We start from the raw sequence: 13,454 nt of genomic DNA, 5'->3' as shown, positions 1-13,454 counted from the left end.
CGTTCTGTATTGATCGGTGTAACCCTCTCTGGGTCTGATTACCGGTGATCTGCAGTATCACCGAGAATGCAGATATATACCCGATTATTGATGATCTGCAGTATCACCGATAATCAGATATATCTTCTAACCTCTGGAAACCTGAGAGATGAGAGTGTTTGGTGCAACAGTAATACTTTGAGGAAAGCACCCGTAAGATAGGTGCTAGACAGTAAGAGATACTGCTCTAGATCAGATTCCTTCCACAGGTCTGATGCTCCCCAAGGGGTGGAGCCAGGCTGAGAGAGGGGAACTACAGAACGTGAGTGACACCAATGGGCAGTGTCACTAACAGATCTGTGAACTATCTCCTAACAGGAGAGATAGTTCTCGAGGTCGGACAGGTCAGGTCGTAAACACATGGACAGATACAGTACAGAGACAGGAGACAGATGCAGAATCCAGGGAATAGCAGAGTTTGGCAACAAGGTATCAGAAAGACAAAGGTACAGAATCAGAGATCAGAAGAATGGTTAGGAAGGCAGAAGGTCATAACAGATAATCAACAATGCCTAGGCTTGAGTGCGAGCTCCTAGATTCTCACACTCCAGGAACTAGACTAGATAATAACAATAATACAGATGGTACAGAATTCCTAGAGTAAGGTGTGAGTTCCTTGGCCATCAACACCTTGGAAACTGGTCTAGATAATAATACAGATAATAACAGAATTCTTAGGCTAAGGTGTGAGCTCCGTGATCATCAACACCTACGAAACTGTCTAATAAACACAGATACTGACAAGGTTTGAGTGCTACCACGTAGTGATCGCAACGCCAGACACCAGATGAAGGACCAGCACCCAGTATATATACACTAGTGCTCTCCAGCGCCACCCCTAAGTGCTGGACCAATGAAAGTTGCTGAAATTGTCAGCTGACCGGCTTGGTCAGCTGACCCCCTTCTGACTGCCATAACTGCCCTGCCTATCTGCGCGCGCGCGCGTCCTCCTAAACCAGTGTGGACTATCAGTCCCAGCCACACCAGTCATGTGTTGTAATGTTTCTGCTGTGTTGGATGCGGAATCCGCCGTACCGCTGTCCGTACGTGCGGCGTTTTCTCCGCATTCCGCATTACTGAGAGGAGCAGGCCTATGCGTGCAACTTGCCACATTGGACGCGGAATCCGCCGCCCTGTTGTTAGAGCATGCGGCGGTTTCTCCGTGCTCCGACTGCGCGCCAGCTGCCATGTTGAACGCGGAGTCAGCCGCCTCACTCTGAGTATTAGCGGCGGCTTTTCCGCGTTTCCTCACAAGTTGCTTTCAATGCCTCTAGACTAGACTGGCTTCTAACAACATCTGCGTAATCCTAATTCCATTCTAGGTTTTATACTCTGCAGGCTCATCCCCACTAGTGTATACTTTTTTTTTATTGGTGGTTTTGGAAAAGGCAGCATGCATTTGCACAGACATCTATTGTAGTATTTTCAATTATAAGTTGCATGTTCTCCACCATGGGAATTCAAGACATACTGCATTTCAGTCAGTGAAAGCACATAGAAAAATATATTAAAATGTGCACAAATGTGATGCCTGTGTCTTTTTCAGAATCTCCTCCATAGACATAGATATTGGAAGATTTTTTTGTGGATGAATGAATCCAAAAGAACATTTTTTGGCTTAAATGACAATTACATTTGAAAAAGAAAAACAATGCATTCCAGTACAAGAACCTTGTTCTCGTGAATTATCTTGAATGGTCAAGGCAAAGTCCCGAACTTAATCCAATTGAAATGCTGGTGAAAGACCTATGCAAACATCCAAGAGCTGAAGCTGTTCTGCATGGAGGAATAGGCTCCAAGTTGATGTGCAGGACTATACTACCTATACTGTGGCAGTTATACTACCTATACTGGGAGCAACTAAACTAGCTACCTATACTGGGGAAACTATACTACCTATATTGGGGCAGCTATACTACCTATACTGGGAGCAACTAAACTAGATACCTATACTGGGGCAACTATACTACCTATACTGGGGGCAACTATGCTAGCTACCTATACTGGGGCAACAATACTACCTATACTGCGGGCAACTATGCTAGCTACCTATACTGGGGCAACTATACTATCTATACTGGGGAGAACTATACTAGCTACCTATACTAAGGCAACTATACTACCTACATGTACTGGGGCAACTATACTGGCTTCCTAAACTGGGGCAACTATACCTGGCTACCTACCCCTATGTACCTATACTGAGTCTGAGGGCATTTTTTGGGAAGAGGCCTAGCCTGTTACATCACTATCTCTCTCTCTCTCTCTCTCTCTCTCTCTCTCTCTCTCTCTCTCTCTATATATATATATATATATATATATATACTGTATATAGGGCCTGATGCAATTCAAGGTGATAAGTAGCATGCAGATGCGAGCTACTTATCACCTGGCTATCACACAAGGGTTACCGGCAAATCCTAATACCGGTCTCCTTTGCCAATCGTTAGGAAGCATTACTCAGACGAAAGCCTGAGTGATCCTTCTTTATCCCGGGCAAATGGGGAGCAAGTGGTGGTGCAGTCCTTCAGCACCAGGGCGCTGCCCCCTCCCCCCAGGTGATGCGGGCGCACCCATCGCAAGAACCTGCACTTACAACCATTGCAAGAGCCTGCACCTACACCCATCGCTTGAGCCTGCATCTACCGCCAAACCTGCCGGGGATCGATGTATATTACAGTGAAGGGAGTTGGGGTGACGGATGTTTGGTGGTGCTGTAAAGTGAATTGCTCAGGGCTGGAGGTGCCTGGCTCAGCTGTGAGGGTCCGGCACTGCACGGACCCAGATGCAGCAGTGGAAGACGTGTGTTAGCGTGTTTAGACCTGCTTTTTGCAAGTCTAAGCTAATGCTCATGTCTGATGGGAAGCATTGCTTCCTGGCAACATGAAAAGTGCAATAGGATAGGGTGTAAAGAACTCGATGGGAGATAACATCGCCTAAGCGAGTATTTTAACACCCTACCTAGGGCTAAGTGCAATTGAATCAGGCAATGTTATTGTTGCCTGATTATCAGACTCGCCAGCATTAGATATAGATAGATATAGATATACAGATATAAAATGTCCTGATCCATCCTTCAGGTTGCGTCTGAAATTGTGCCCAAAAAAGGGGGTTGCTCCCTTAAATATTGCATCATAAATGTAGAAAATCTATTTAATAAAAGTAAACTGACTGGGAATTATTGCAAAGAAGGTGTAATATAGCCTGAAGCTGTAATTTCTATTTACAGAAGAACACAAACATTCAAACCTCAGGGGACTATTCATTTTCCATTCAGATATCTGTGATGCTGCAGTAAGTAAAGTCTGACAGAACCCACTATTTAAAAACCAAGCAACACAAGAACACAAAGCAATACAATTACCATTAACAATAGATCAAAGTACAGCAAAAAGCAATGATGTAACCATTTAAAGTAAAGTAAAGTAAAACCTTTTTTTCCAGTGCAATAAATGTGGTAGAATTTATAGTCAGTGGACCTGATTCATCAAGTTGTAACCATGTAAATTAACATAGTAGTGGCCATGAGTGAAGTATCGCGGTAACGATACTTCACAGGACGACCTGCAGTAAGACCCCCTGCACGCTGCAATACAATTTGCGATTCCGATTTGAGATATCTGAATTTCGATTTTCCCTGGATGCTACCAACAGAAAAGCGTAGAAAAAAACGCAGCATGCAATACCGATTAAAAATTGAAAATCGTAATCGCATGTGAAAATCGATTAAAATTTGCAAATTGGAATTGCATGTAGTGTGCAAGAGGCGTTAAAGTTACGCGTGTTGTTTTGTAAGCAAAGCGGGTAACTAAGGAAGGCACACTCCTTACATAGCAGCAAGCGCTGCTATGTAAGGCAGACAAAGCGGACGCTCCTTCACATTAAGCTGCGCTGCTAAGCTTCTCAGCATGATGAATCAGGCCTAATGTCTGTAAGAAGCAGGTCAAGGCAGCCCAAGTGCCAGAGCTGAATCATTTTTCTGACCCCCTTTCCCATCTTACATTACCAAAGAAGACAGGTGGCCGGCAGAAGGAGCCAAATTTGATACGTATGTTACCTAGGCCCTCATTTCATGTTAATGCTTCTCTGACAGGTGCTAAATGAGATAATACGTCTACGATGGGAGAATGGAGGTAAAACTTGTACATGTGCAAGAGGGAACTGGGGCTAGGCGGCAGGTGTGCAGCTGGATCTCCAAACAAAACCAATGAAGCGCATTGCTTAACCACTTACCCTGCATGCTAGAAGCCAATCTCTTGTGTACTGCTCCATCCATCATTGGTCTGCCCCCTCCATTGAACTGTGCACGCTATAGCCAAGTCTGGTGTTTGTATAGTGCTTGTTCTCAAAGATTTTAAATAATGATTAAGCACGATCATCACATACTGTGCCTGTGTGTGTATTGTTCTTTTCTCAATTTTTATTAAGGCTAAATACAATGGTAACTCCAGCAGTGGCTGCATAGTGTACTGATTAAGGGCTCTGCTTCTGACATAGGCGACCAGGGTTTGAGTCTTGGCTCTTTCTGTTCAGTAAGTCAGCACATATTCAGTAAGAAGACTTTGGGATAGACTCCCTAGCATTGCTGTCTATTGAGCACACCCTTGTGGCTGCAGCTCTGGTGCTTTGAGTCCGCCAGGAGAAAAGCCTGATATAAATATTCTGTGTCGTATAACTTTGAATTTGCTATCTGTATATTGAACAGCTGATTATGGAAATAAGTGGCAATCTGTTACCTTTCAGAGATATCTAGAAGTCTATTTATGTATTTATTTTAATCGTATATACTCGAATACAAGTCGATCTCGTGTATAAGTCGACTCCAATATTTAAAACTCTTACGCTGGAATTTTTTATTTAACTCAAGTATATTCTGCCCAGCAAAATAATGGCTGCACTTGGGGACCAGGAAGAATTAGCAGCTGCACTTGGGGCTCAGGAGTAATGACTGCACTGCATGCAGTACTGCAGCCATTAACCCCTCCTGTCCCTTAAGTGCAGCCAATACCTCCTCCAGGCCCCCAAGTGCTGCAATAATTCACTCTCCTTCCTGCAGCCCAGTATTTCCCCCCTGTCCCTTTCCTTGTTAACTGCTGTGGCCAGGGACTTTCAGACCTGTGTTTTCCTGGCATTTCCTTTCCTCAAAGTATCACTTACCACTGGGTAAATTGCTGCATATGGGAATGTCAATATTAGTATATTAGTATACACACTCAGTGTGCTTAGTGTTGCCTGTGACTCGTGTATAAGTCAACACCTATACTTTTATAAAGTGATTCAGACTTACATTTCTAGACTTATACTCGAGTATATACGGTACTTTTTTTTTTTTCTTGCTGTTTCAACAAAATGTTCACAGGGAATTCTACTTTTGAATACAACCTGCAATACCAATATAAAGAAAAGAACATATTTGCAATGGCCTTCTTGAGGAGGTCATGACAAGCTGAATATTTAGTATTACACCTGCACTACACTACTGCATAATGTGTAAGTACTGTAAAATGCCTGTTTAATCTTCCGCAGACTTCTGCTGCAAAGTTTGAATACAACATTTTTATATTATACAGCAGCAACAGTGATGGCCTTGTTTAGACCTTCAGCTTATTATTTTAATAAACCACGGAGCAGTTTCTTCTCTATCAGTAAGCCTGCTAAGCTAGTAGTGGCTTAAACAGAAGACAACAAAGGAGATATGAGCGAACATCAAGGCAGATTTTTCCTAAAAAGAATTTCCTCTAAACACAGAGTTGGCGAATAGGAAGAAGCGGGCATGTGTCTCCTCACACCATAGCTTCAAAATAAATGACAGCCTAACACCCTATATTGAAATATGTGCACTCCTAGCAAATCCATACTGGAGACCTGTTAATGTTGTTTTCCTATTTCAAAGTACAGTATACACATAATGTGGATTTTGTCAGGCTTACAAAAACTGATTAAAAAATTCCACATGTGAGCAGACTAAGTGCCATGTCCAGCACACGGCTTCATGTTAGCCAATGACTATTCTAATGAGGAGAATAATTAATTACTCTTGCGAAACAGATCAAGTAATGCACTCTTGTTATCAAGCTATTGAGAGCACACACAGGCCTGTTGGTAATGAGGGGCTGCCATGGCAACTTAACACGGTTAAAGAGATGTAATAGGTGAGTAGCAATGATTAAAACTGCTTGAGCTATAATGTTGGCAAGAAAAAAATTACTTGTTTATGTCACAGAAAAAAACAAATGATGATAATGGTAATATCCTACTTATAAAACATTGATGTAATGTGGGGTGTACATTGAAATAATTATGGATCTCATGTAGGAAACTAAATTATAATCAATATATAGATTACCAACAATAGTACAAAACAGAAAAAATTGGCTAGCGTTCCACTTAAATATGCCTATAATATAAATAATATAATATAATGTAAGGACACATTTATATAATATAAATAATATACTTTAATATAATATATTCTAAGTACAAATAATTTACTAGAGTTCTTGTCATTTATGGTGATGATCATGTCTAGAAGATCTCTTGGAGAAGCATGTGATTAGTTTGGTCAGGTGATAGATATACACTGACCTAAAGGATTAGGAACACCTGTTCAATTTCTCATTAATGCAATTATCTAATCAACCAATCACATGGCAGTTGCTTCAATGCATTTAGGGGTGTGATCTTTGTCAAGACGATCTCCTGAACTCCAAACTGAATGTCAGAATGGGAATGAAAGGTGATTTAAGCAATTTTAAGCGTGGCATGGTTGTTGGTGCCAGACGGGCCGGTCTGAGTATTTCACAATCTGCCCAGTTACTGGGATTTTCACGCACAACCATTTCTAGGGTTTACAAAGAATGGTGTGAAAAGGAAAAAACATCCAGTATGCGGCAGTCCTGTGGGCGAAAATGCCTTGTTGATGCTAGAGGTCAGAGGAGCATGGGCTGACTGATTCAAGCTGATAGAAGAGCAACGTTGACTGAAATAAATCACTCGTTACAACCGAGGTATACAGCAAAGCATTTGTAAAGCCACAACACGCACTACCTGGAGGTGGATGGGCTACAACAGCAGAAGACCCCACCGAATACCACTCATCTCCACTACAAATAGGAAAAAGAGGCTACAATTTGCATGAGCTCACCAAAATTGGACAGTTGAAGACTAGAAAAATGTTGCCTGGTCTGAAGAGTCTCGATAGAGTCAAAATTTGGCATAAACAGAATGAGAACATGGATCCTCCATGCCTTGTTACCACTGTGCAGGCTGGTGGTAATGGTGTGGGGGGATGTTTTCTTAGCACACTTTAGGCCCCTTAGTGCCAATTGGGCATCGTTTAAATGCCACGGGCTACCTGAGCATTGTTTCTGACCATGTCCATCCCTTCATGACCACCATGTACCCATCCTCTGATGGCTATTTCCAGCAGGATAATGCACACTGTCACAAAGCTCGAATCATTTCAAATTGGTTTCTTGAACATGACAATGAGTTCACTGTACTAAAATGGCCCCCACAGTCACCAGATCTCAATCCAATAGAGCATCTTTGGGATGTGATGGAACGGGAGCTTCTTGCCCTGGATGTGCATCCCACAAATCTCCATCAACTGCAAGATGCTATCCTATCAATATGGGCCAACATTTCTAAAGAATGCTTTCAGCACCTTGTTGAATCAATGCCACATAGAATTAAGGCAGTTCCGAAGGCAAAAGGGCATCAAGCACCGTATTGGTAAGGTGTTCCTAATAATCCTTTGGGTGAGTGTAGTATGTAAGTGTCTGATTTGCTAGTCATGATCATGTGCTAAAGCAGGATGTGATCACAGCACATTAGAGCTTTGCACATCTATGAGCTGATCAAACAAATCACATGCTTCTCCGTGAGTTCTTCTAGACATGACCATCACTAGTCATTTAGTAATTATGAACGCATGCTATTCCCAGGATTACTAATGTAATTACCTTCCATTACTTATAGACCAACAAATAGGAGATTCAAAAAGGAGTATACTTTATCATTAACCCCCTAAAACATACCGTTCATTCATTCGTCTAATCAGACTTTCCAGAGCACATACGAAATCCCGCCCCCCAAAAAAACAAAACAAAAAACAAAACAAACTCTACGTAGTAGATAAGCATAATAAGTCTTGTTTCACAGAGATGTCGAAATTACATGACAGTACTTTTTGGGCCATATTTAATTTGAGTTGATAAGAAGGTCAAAACACCTCACATCACTCCGTATTTACCTGCAAATTCAATTGCCAGTTTCACTTGAACTATGTTGTAGAGTTATGAGCATAACTCAGGTAAATACTAGGTATTTGCCAGAGCAATGCTTTGGTGTGCCAAGCAATGGGAGCAAGGCATTTGTGCCATGGAGCTGTCCTTCAGCACCACGGGACTGTTGCGTCACTCTGCATGCACCCGTTGTGAGAGCTAGCTGCTCTTAGTTCTTACCTGCTGTTTGTAGCTGTCCGCGGGACCTGCCGTGACCTTCGCTGCTGCTGCCCACATCCTCTTCCTACTGGAAGCTGCAGCAGAAGCATCTTTAAATGTCCTGCTGGGGCTCCCCATTCATCCACTAGGTGGCCCAATGAGAATCATCCTGATCACGGAGGTCACGACAGGTCCCGACTCCCAGGGGCGGCGAGGAATGGCAGGAGGTAACAAACATTGGGTGATTGGTGGGAATGGCGACCAGAGGACCCTTCAATCAAGATTTAAATGAGAAGAAAGAAGTGACAGATGAATTAAAGGAGAAGAGGGAAGAAGAAGAAAGAAGTACAAGAAGAAAGAAGTGACAGATGAAGAAAACGTAGAATAAAGAAGAAATGTTTCTTTCTAATAAAGCTTTGTCTTTTATGTTAACTTTTATACATTAAATAGGTATAGGGTCAAATTTGACCCTCTATACCTGTTTACCTTGAAGGGACAGGGCATCTGGGGTCCTCTTATTAAAGGGGGCTCCCAGATTTCGCATAAGCCCCCAGGAAATATGTGCATCACCCCGCACCTCCTCCTAGGCACCGGAAGTGGGAAAGAGCCCCTTGTCTATTATATGGACAAGGACTCTGTAGGAGAGGGGGAGGCTTTGTCACCCCTCTCTTACAGAGCCCCCCATATCATGGACCATGTGAGCTGGTATGGCTAGTATGGCTGAGCCCAACACAGGTTGACTCAGCCATCCTGGCTATATCAGCCTGCATGGTTGATAAGGGGTTAAGGGAAGTTTAAAGGGGGGGCATGCAACTTTTTTGAATTCTGTTAAAAAAACAAAAATGTAGCCCCTTCCTCCAAAGATGTAATTAACCCCTTATCACCCACGTAATAGTCTCTTTTTTATTATATAGGTAAGGATTCTCTTTACCTATAGGACTTTTCAGCTGTGCTCAGAGAAGGTGGAAAGTTTACACCTATGCTTGATGGGAAGCACTACAATTTAATAGGGGTCAAAGAACTCGCTGCGAAATTATATTGCCCAAGCGAGATTCTTACTGGCGGGGTGGGAGGTGTTTAATTGAAGTTTAATTGAATTAGGCAACGCTCCTGTTGGCTAATTTATCACTGACAAGTTTTGAAATGCATAGGGCCCATTGTGTAACAAACACATAGGATACAAGAAAATACAGTGCAGTGTAGTATACTAAACAAATTGCTCCACATCAAATATACAATCTGTAACGATCGGTGTAACACAGAGAGGGTCTGATTACTGGTGATCTGCAGTATCACCGAGAATGCAGAATATACCCGATTATTGATGATCTGCAGTATCATCGATAATCAGATATATCTACTAACCTCTGGACACCTGAGAGAGAAGTGAGTGATTGGGTGTAACAGTAACACAGTGGACTGTACCTGAGGAGTAGGTACAGAGGCAGTAAGGAATACTGCACAGTGGTATGCTCCTTCCGTAAACCTAGACTCTCCCGGGGAAGGAGCTAAGCAGAATGTGGGAAGGACAGAGCGTGAGTGACACCAATGAGCGGGTGTCACTAACAGATCTGGGAACTGCCTCTAACAGTAAGGCTAGTTCTCGAGGTCGGCCAAGCCAGGTCATCAACACACAGACAGATAAAGTACAGAATCAGAAGGCAGGTACGGAATCCAATAACAGGCAGGGTCAGGCAACGGAGAATCAGAATAACGAGGTACAGAATCAGGAGGCAGGTACAGAGTCCAGGAACAAGCAGAGATTGGCAACAGGACATCAGAAATAGCAAGGTACAGGATCAGAGTTCAGAGGAATAGTCAGGCAGGCAGAAGGTCATAACAAATAATACAATTCAATATTCCTAATGCTAAGGTGTGAACTCCTTGATGTCAACACCTTTGGAAACTATGCTAGAACACAGAAACAGACAAGGCCTGAGTGCTACCACGTAGTGATCGCAACGACAGACAACCAGAGAATGACCAGCACCCAGTATATACTGTACACTATAGCGCTCTCCAGCGCCACCCTAAAGTGCTGGACCAATGGAAAGTGGTGGAGATGTCAGCTGACCAGCTTGGTCAGCTGACATTCTTCTGGCTGTCATATAAACTCTGCCTCTCAGCGCGCGCGCGCGTCATTCTGAACCTGTGTGGACTATCAGTCCCAGCCACACCAGTCATGTTTTGCAATGTCTCTGCTGGCCTGCACGCGGGGTGAGGCGCACCGCTATCTGCACATGCGGTGGCCTCCCCGCCCCCGGTCAGACCGTCAGTAGCAGGCCTGTGCGCGCAAACCGCCGCGTCAGACGCGGCGGTTTTTCCGCGTTCCGCTATGCCAGCTGCGGAAACAGCCGCCTCATCCTGCGTCCATGTGGCGGCTTTTCCGCGTTTCTTCACACAATCCCTGGTAAAAAAAAATATGGAATCACTGCTCTTGGTACATGTCCAGTCAATTATTTTAATTGTAAAAAAAAAAAAAAGAAATGACAGATATGGCACAAATCTATTGTATCTAACTTATCTGAACACTCTAGCTTCGCAAAACATACCTCAAAATTGTTTTAGTTCAGATTAATTAGAGGGGAAAAATGAAATGGAAAACAATAATACAATTAGTACTGAGTGAGGCACAGCTTGAATGCTTTTAAGAATTTAGGGACAGCTTGAATTATTTTAAGCATAGATTTAACTAAAGAAAAACAAAGAATATTAGGACTGTGGTTCTTGTTGTGGCATGTACTCTCTGTAATTTTAATTTCATGCAAGATAAATAAAAATAAACTTTCATAAAAAAATTAAAAACAATATTATTCATCAGTGATATTCCAACATTCTCATATAGCAGTTGAGATATCCTCTTTGTTCCATGGAGACTTGTCATGCACTATTTTGTTTTAATTTTCATCATAAATTATCAATTGGATTGAGATCTGGACTGTTTGTTGTCACATATGCATTTCCTGAAGTACATTTTTTTAAACTGTTTCCTTAAATGCAGGCTTAAGTAAACTTACCTCATCAAACACTTTAGAAACAACATGTTTGTCCAGAACTGGGATATATGTAGCGGAGTGTGGAACAGTGGCTGGGGCCAAGGCATTCATTATGGTCAACCTCCTAGCAACCAGCCCATGAGTTCTCAGCCAACGTGATGATGAAATATCAAGGCTACTGTTACAAAATAATAATAATAGCATTGAAAGAAAGCCATAATAAACATTGTCAACTGAATAAACTTGTTTTAAAAATTAACTTACTTTTTGGGTAATCTCTTGGGCTTTTCTTCCATTTGCTCACTCTCTATAATATTTAAATCTGAAAATGACACACAAATTTGTTGCACTGTTTTAGTTTCAATGAATGTGTGGACAGACAAATTTAAATAATGAATGTATATACAGCTTATACATTTTATGTGTTGCAGTGTTACAGTTTACCAGAGCTTTGCAAATCTATCAGATGATCAAACAAATCACATGATCCTCCATGAGTTCTCCTAGACATGTGAGCTGATCCTCTGTGAGCAGGTCAGCATCTTTAGTGCTGGCAAACATGAAAAAAAACCAACAGCACAAACTGCCCTTATCTATAAACACACCCTCTAACAATGGGATAATTTTACAAACTATTACTGTATGCTTAAAGGACCACTATTGCGGAAAAAAAATTAATTTTAAAATACATGTAAACATATACAAATAAAAAGTAGATAATAGGATAACAGGGCCGCCAACAGGATAAAAAACACTAAAAAAAACCTTAAAAGCCCATCTTGGTAATAGAGGAGGTAGTGGTGGACTTGCCTCCTCCAAGCAGAACATACGACTGTGGATTTTTAGTCAAAACGATTTTACTGGATACTCCAAATAAAGTGCAGCGCATTTCGCGGGGTACAAACCCGCTTCATCAGGCAATAACAGATAGGAGTAAACAGCATCTGCCAGTATCATCAATGCTGAGCGCCCCTGCGTTGATGATACTGGCAGATGCTGTTTACTCCTATCTGTTATTGCATGATGAAGCGGGTTTGAAACCCGCGAAACACGTTGCACTTTATTTGGAGTGTCCAATAAAATTGTTTTGACTGAAAATCCCCAGTCATATGTTCTGCTTGGAGGAGGTAAGTCCACCACTATCTCCTCTATTACCAAGATGGGTTTTTAGTGTTTTTTATCCTGTTGGCGCCCTTGTTATCCTATTATCTACATTAAGTCCACCCTTGGTGGAGGGTTGTACCCTTTCTTCTTCTGCTACAGAGAGCAACTTTTTAATCCTGAGTGGGGTCAGGACAATCTCCCCACCTGCTTTGACAGTGGTTGCCTAATTGGTAACCCTGGTTTGTGAGTATTAAATTAATATTATTACTCTTCCAATTATACATTACCAGTACATACTACACTATATTGGGCTCTTGGTGTTCTCTCTTTTTCTCATCCTTTACAAATAAAAAGTATGTTTCTTCCAGAGTAAAATGAGCCATACATTACTTTTCTCCTATGTCGCTGTCACTTACAGTAGGTCTAGCTCATCTCCTCATGGGGGGTTCTCCGCAAGCCTTATATTCTTTATAAATACATTCCCTGAAAAGGATTTATACAATGATGCTGGCAAGCCTCCCTGCTTGCTGCGCACTTTTTTAGGCAGTCGGAAAGAGCAACTGCCATTTACGAAGTGCTTTTGAAACTAAACAAAACCCTGAAAATCCCCTATGAGGAGATGGGCTTGTCCAAAACCTGTTGGTTCTGTCAGATTTTTACTATCTACTGTACGTGACAGCAACATAGGAGAAAAGTAATTTATGGTTCATTTTACTCTATAACAGAGTTCCCTAACCCTGGCCTCAAGGCCCACCAACAGTACATGTTTTGCAGAAGACCACAAACATGCACAGGTGAGGTAATTAGTGTCTCAGCAGAGCTGAGAGTTAGTTACCTCTGGATTTCCACAAAACATGCACTGTTGGTGGGC

General features: G+C 42.1%; 1 protein-coding gene across 3 annotated transcripts in view; it reads right to left on the bottom strand.

The window, feature by feature from the left end:
* The window catches only part of VWA3B (von Willebrand factor A domain containing 3B), a 189,178-nt gene that overhangs the window by 102,082 nt on the left and 73,642 nt on the right, over positions 1–13,454 (bottom strand). For all 3 annotated transcript variants that reach the window (XM_068268166.1, XM_068268165.1, XM_068268164.1), the window contains exons 18-19: positions 11,744–11,801; positions 11,501–11,657 (exon numbers count right to left, since the gene is read on the bottom strand). In XM_068268166.1, the coding sequence (XP_068124267.1) occupies positions 11,501–11,657; positions 11,744–11,801 (215 nt within the window). The remainder of the gene's footprint in view (positions 1–11,500; positions 11,658–11,743; positions 11,802–13,454) is intronic.

This window comes from Hyperolius riggenbachi, chromosome 2 (genome assembly GCF_040937935.1).
Source record: "Hyperolius riggenbachi isolate aHypRig1 chromosome 2, aHypRig1.pri, whole genome shotgun sequence".
Lineage (NCBI taxonomy): Eukaryota > Metazoa > Chordata > Amphibia > Anura > Hyperoliidae > Hyperolius > Hyperolius riggenbachi.
The sequence above is the reverse complement of the archived record's forward strand: the minus strand, read 5'-3'. Positions and strand labels throughout refer to the sequence as shown.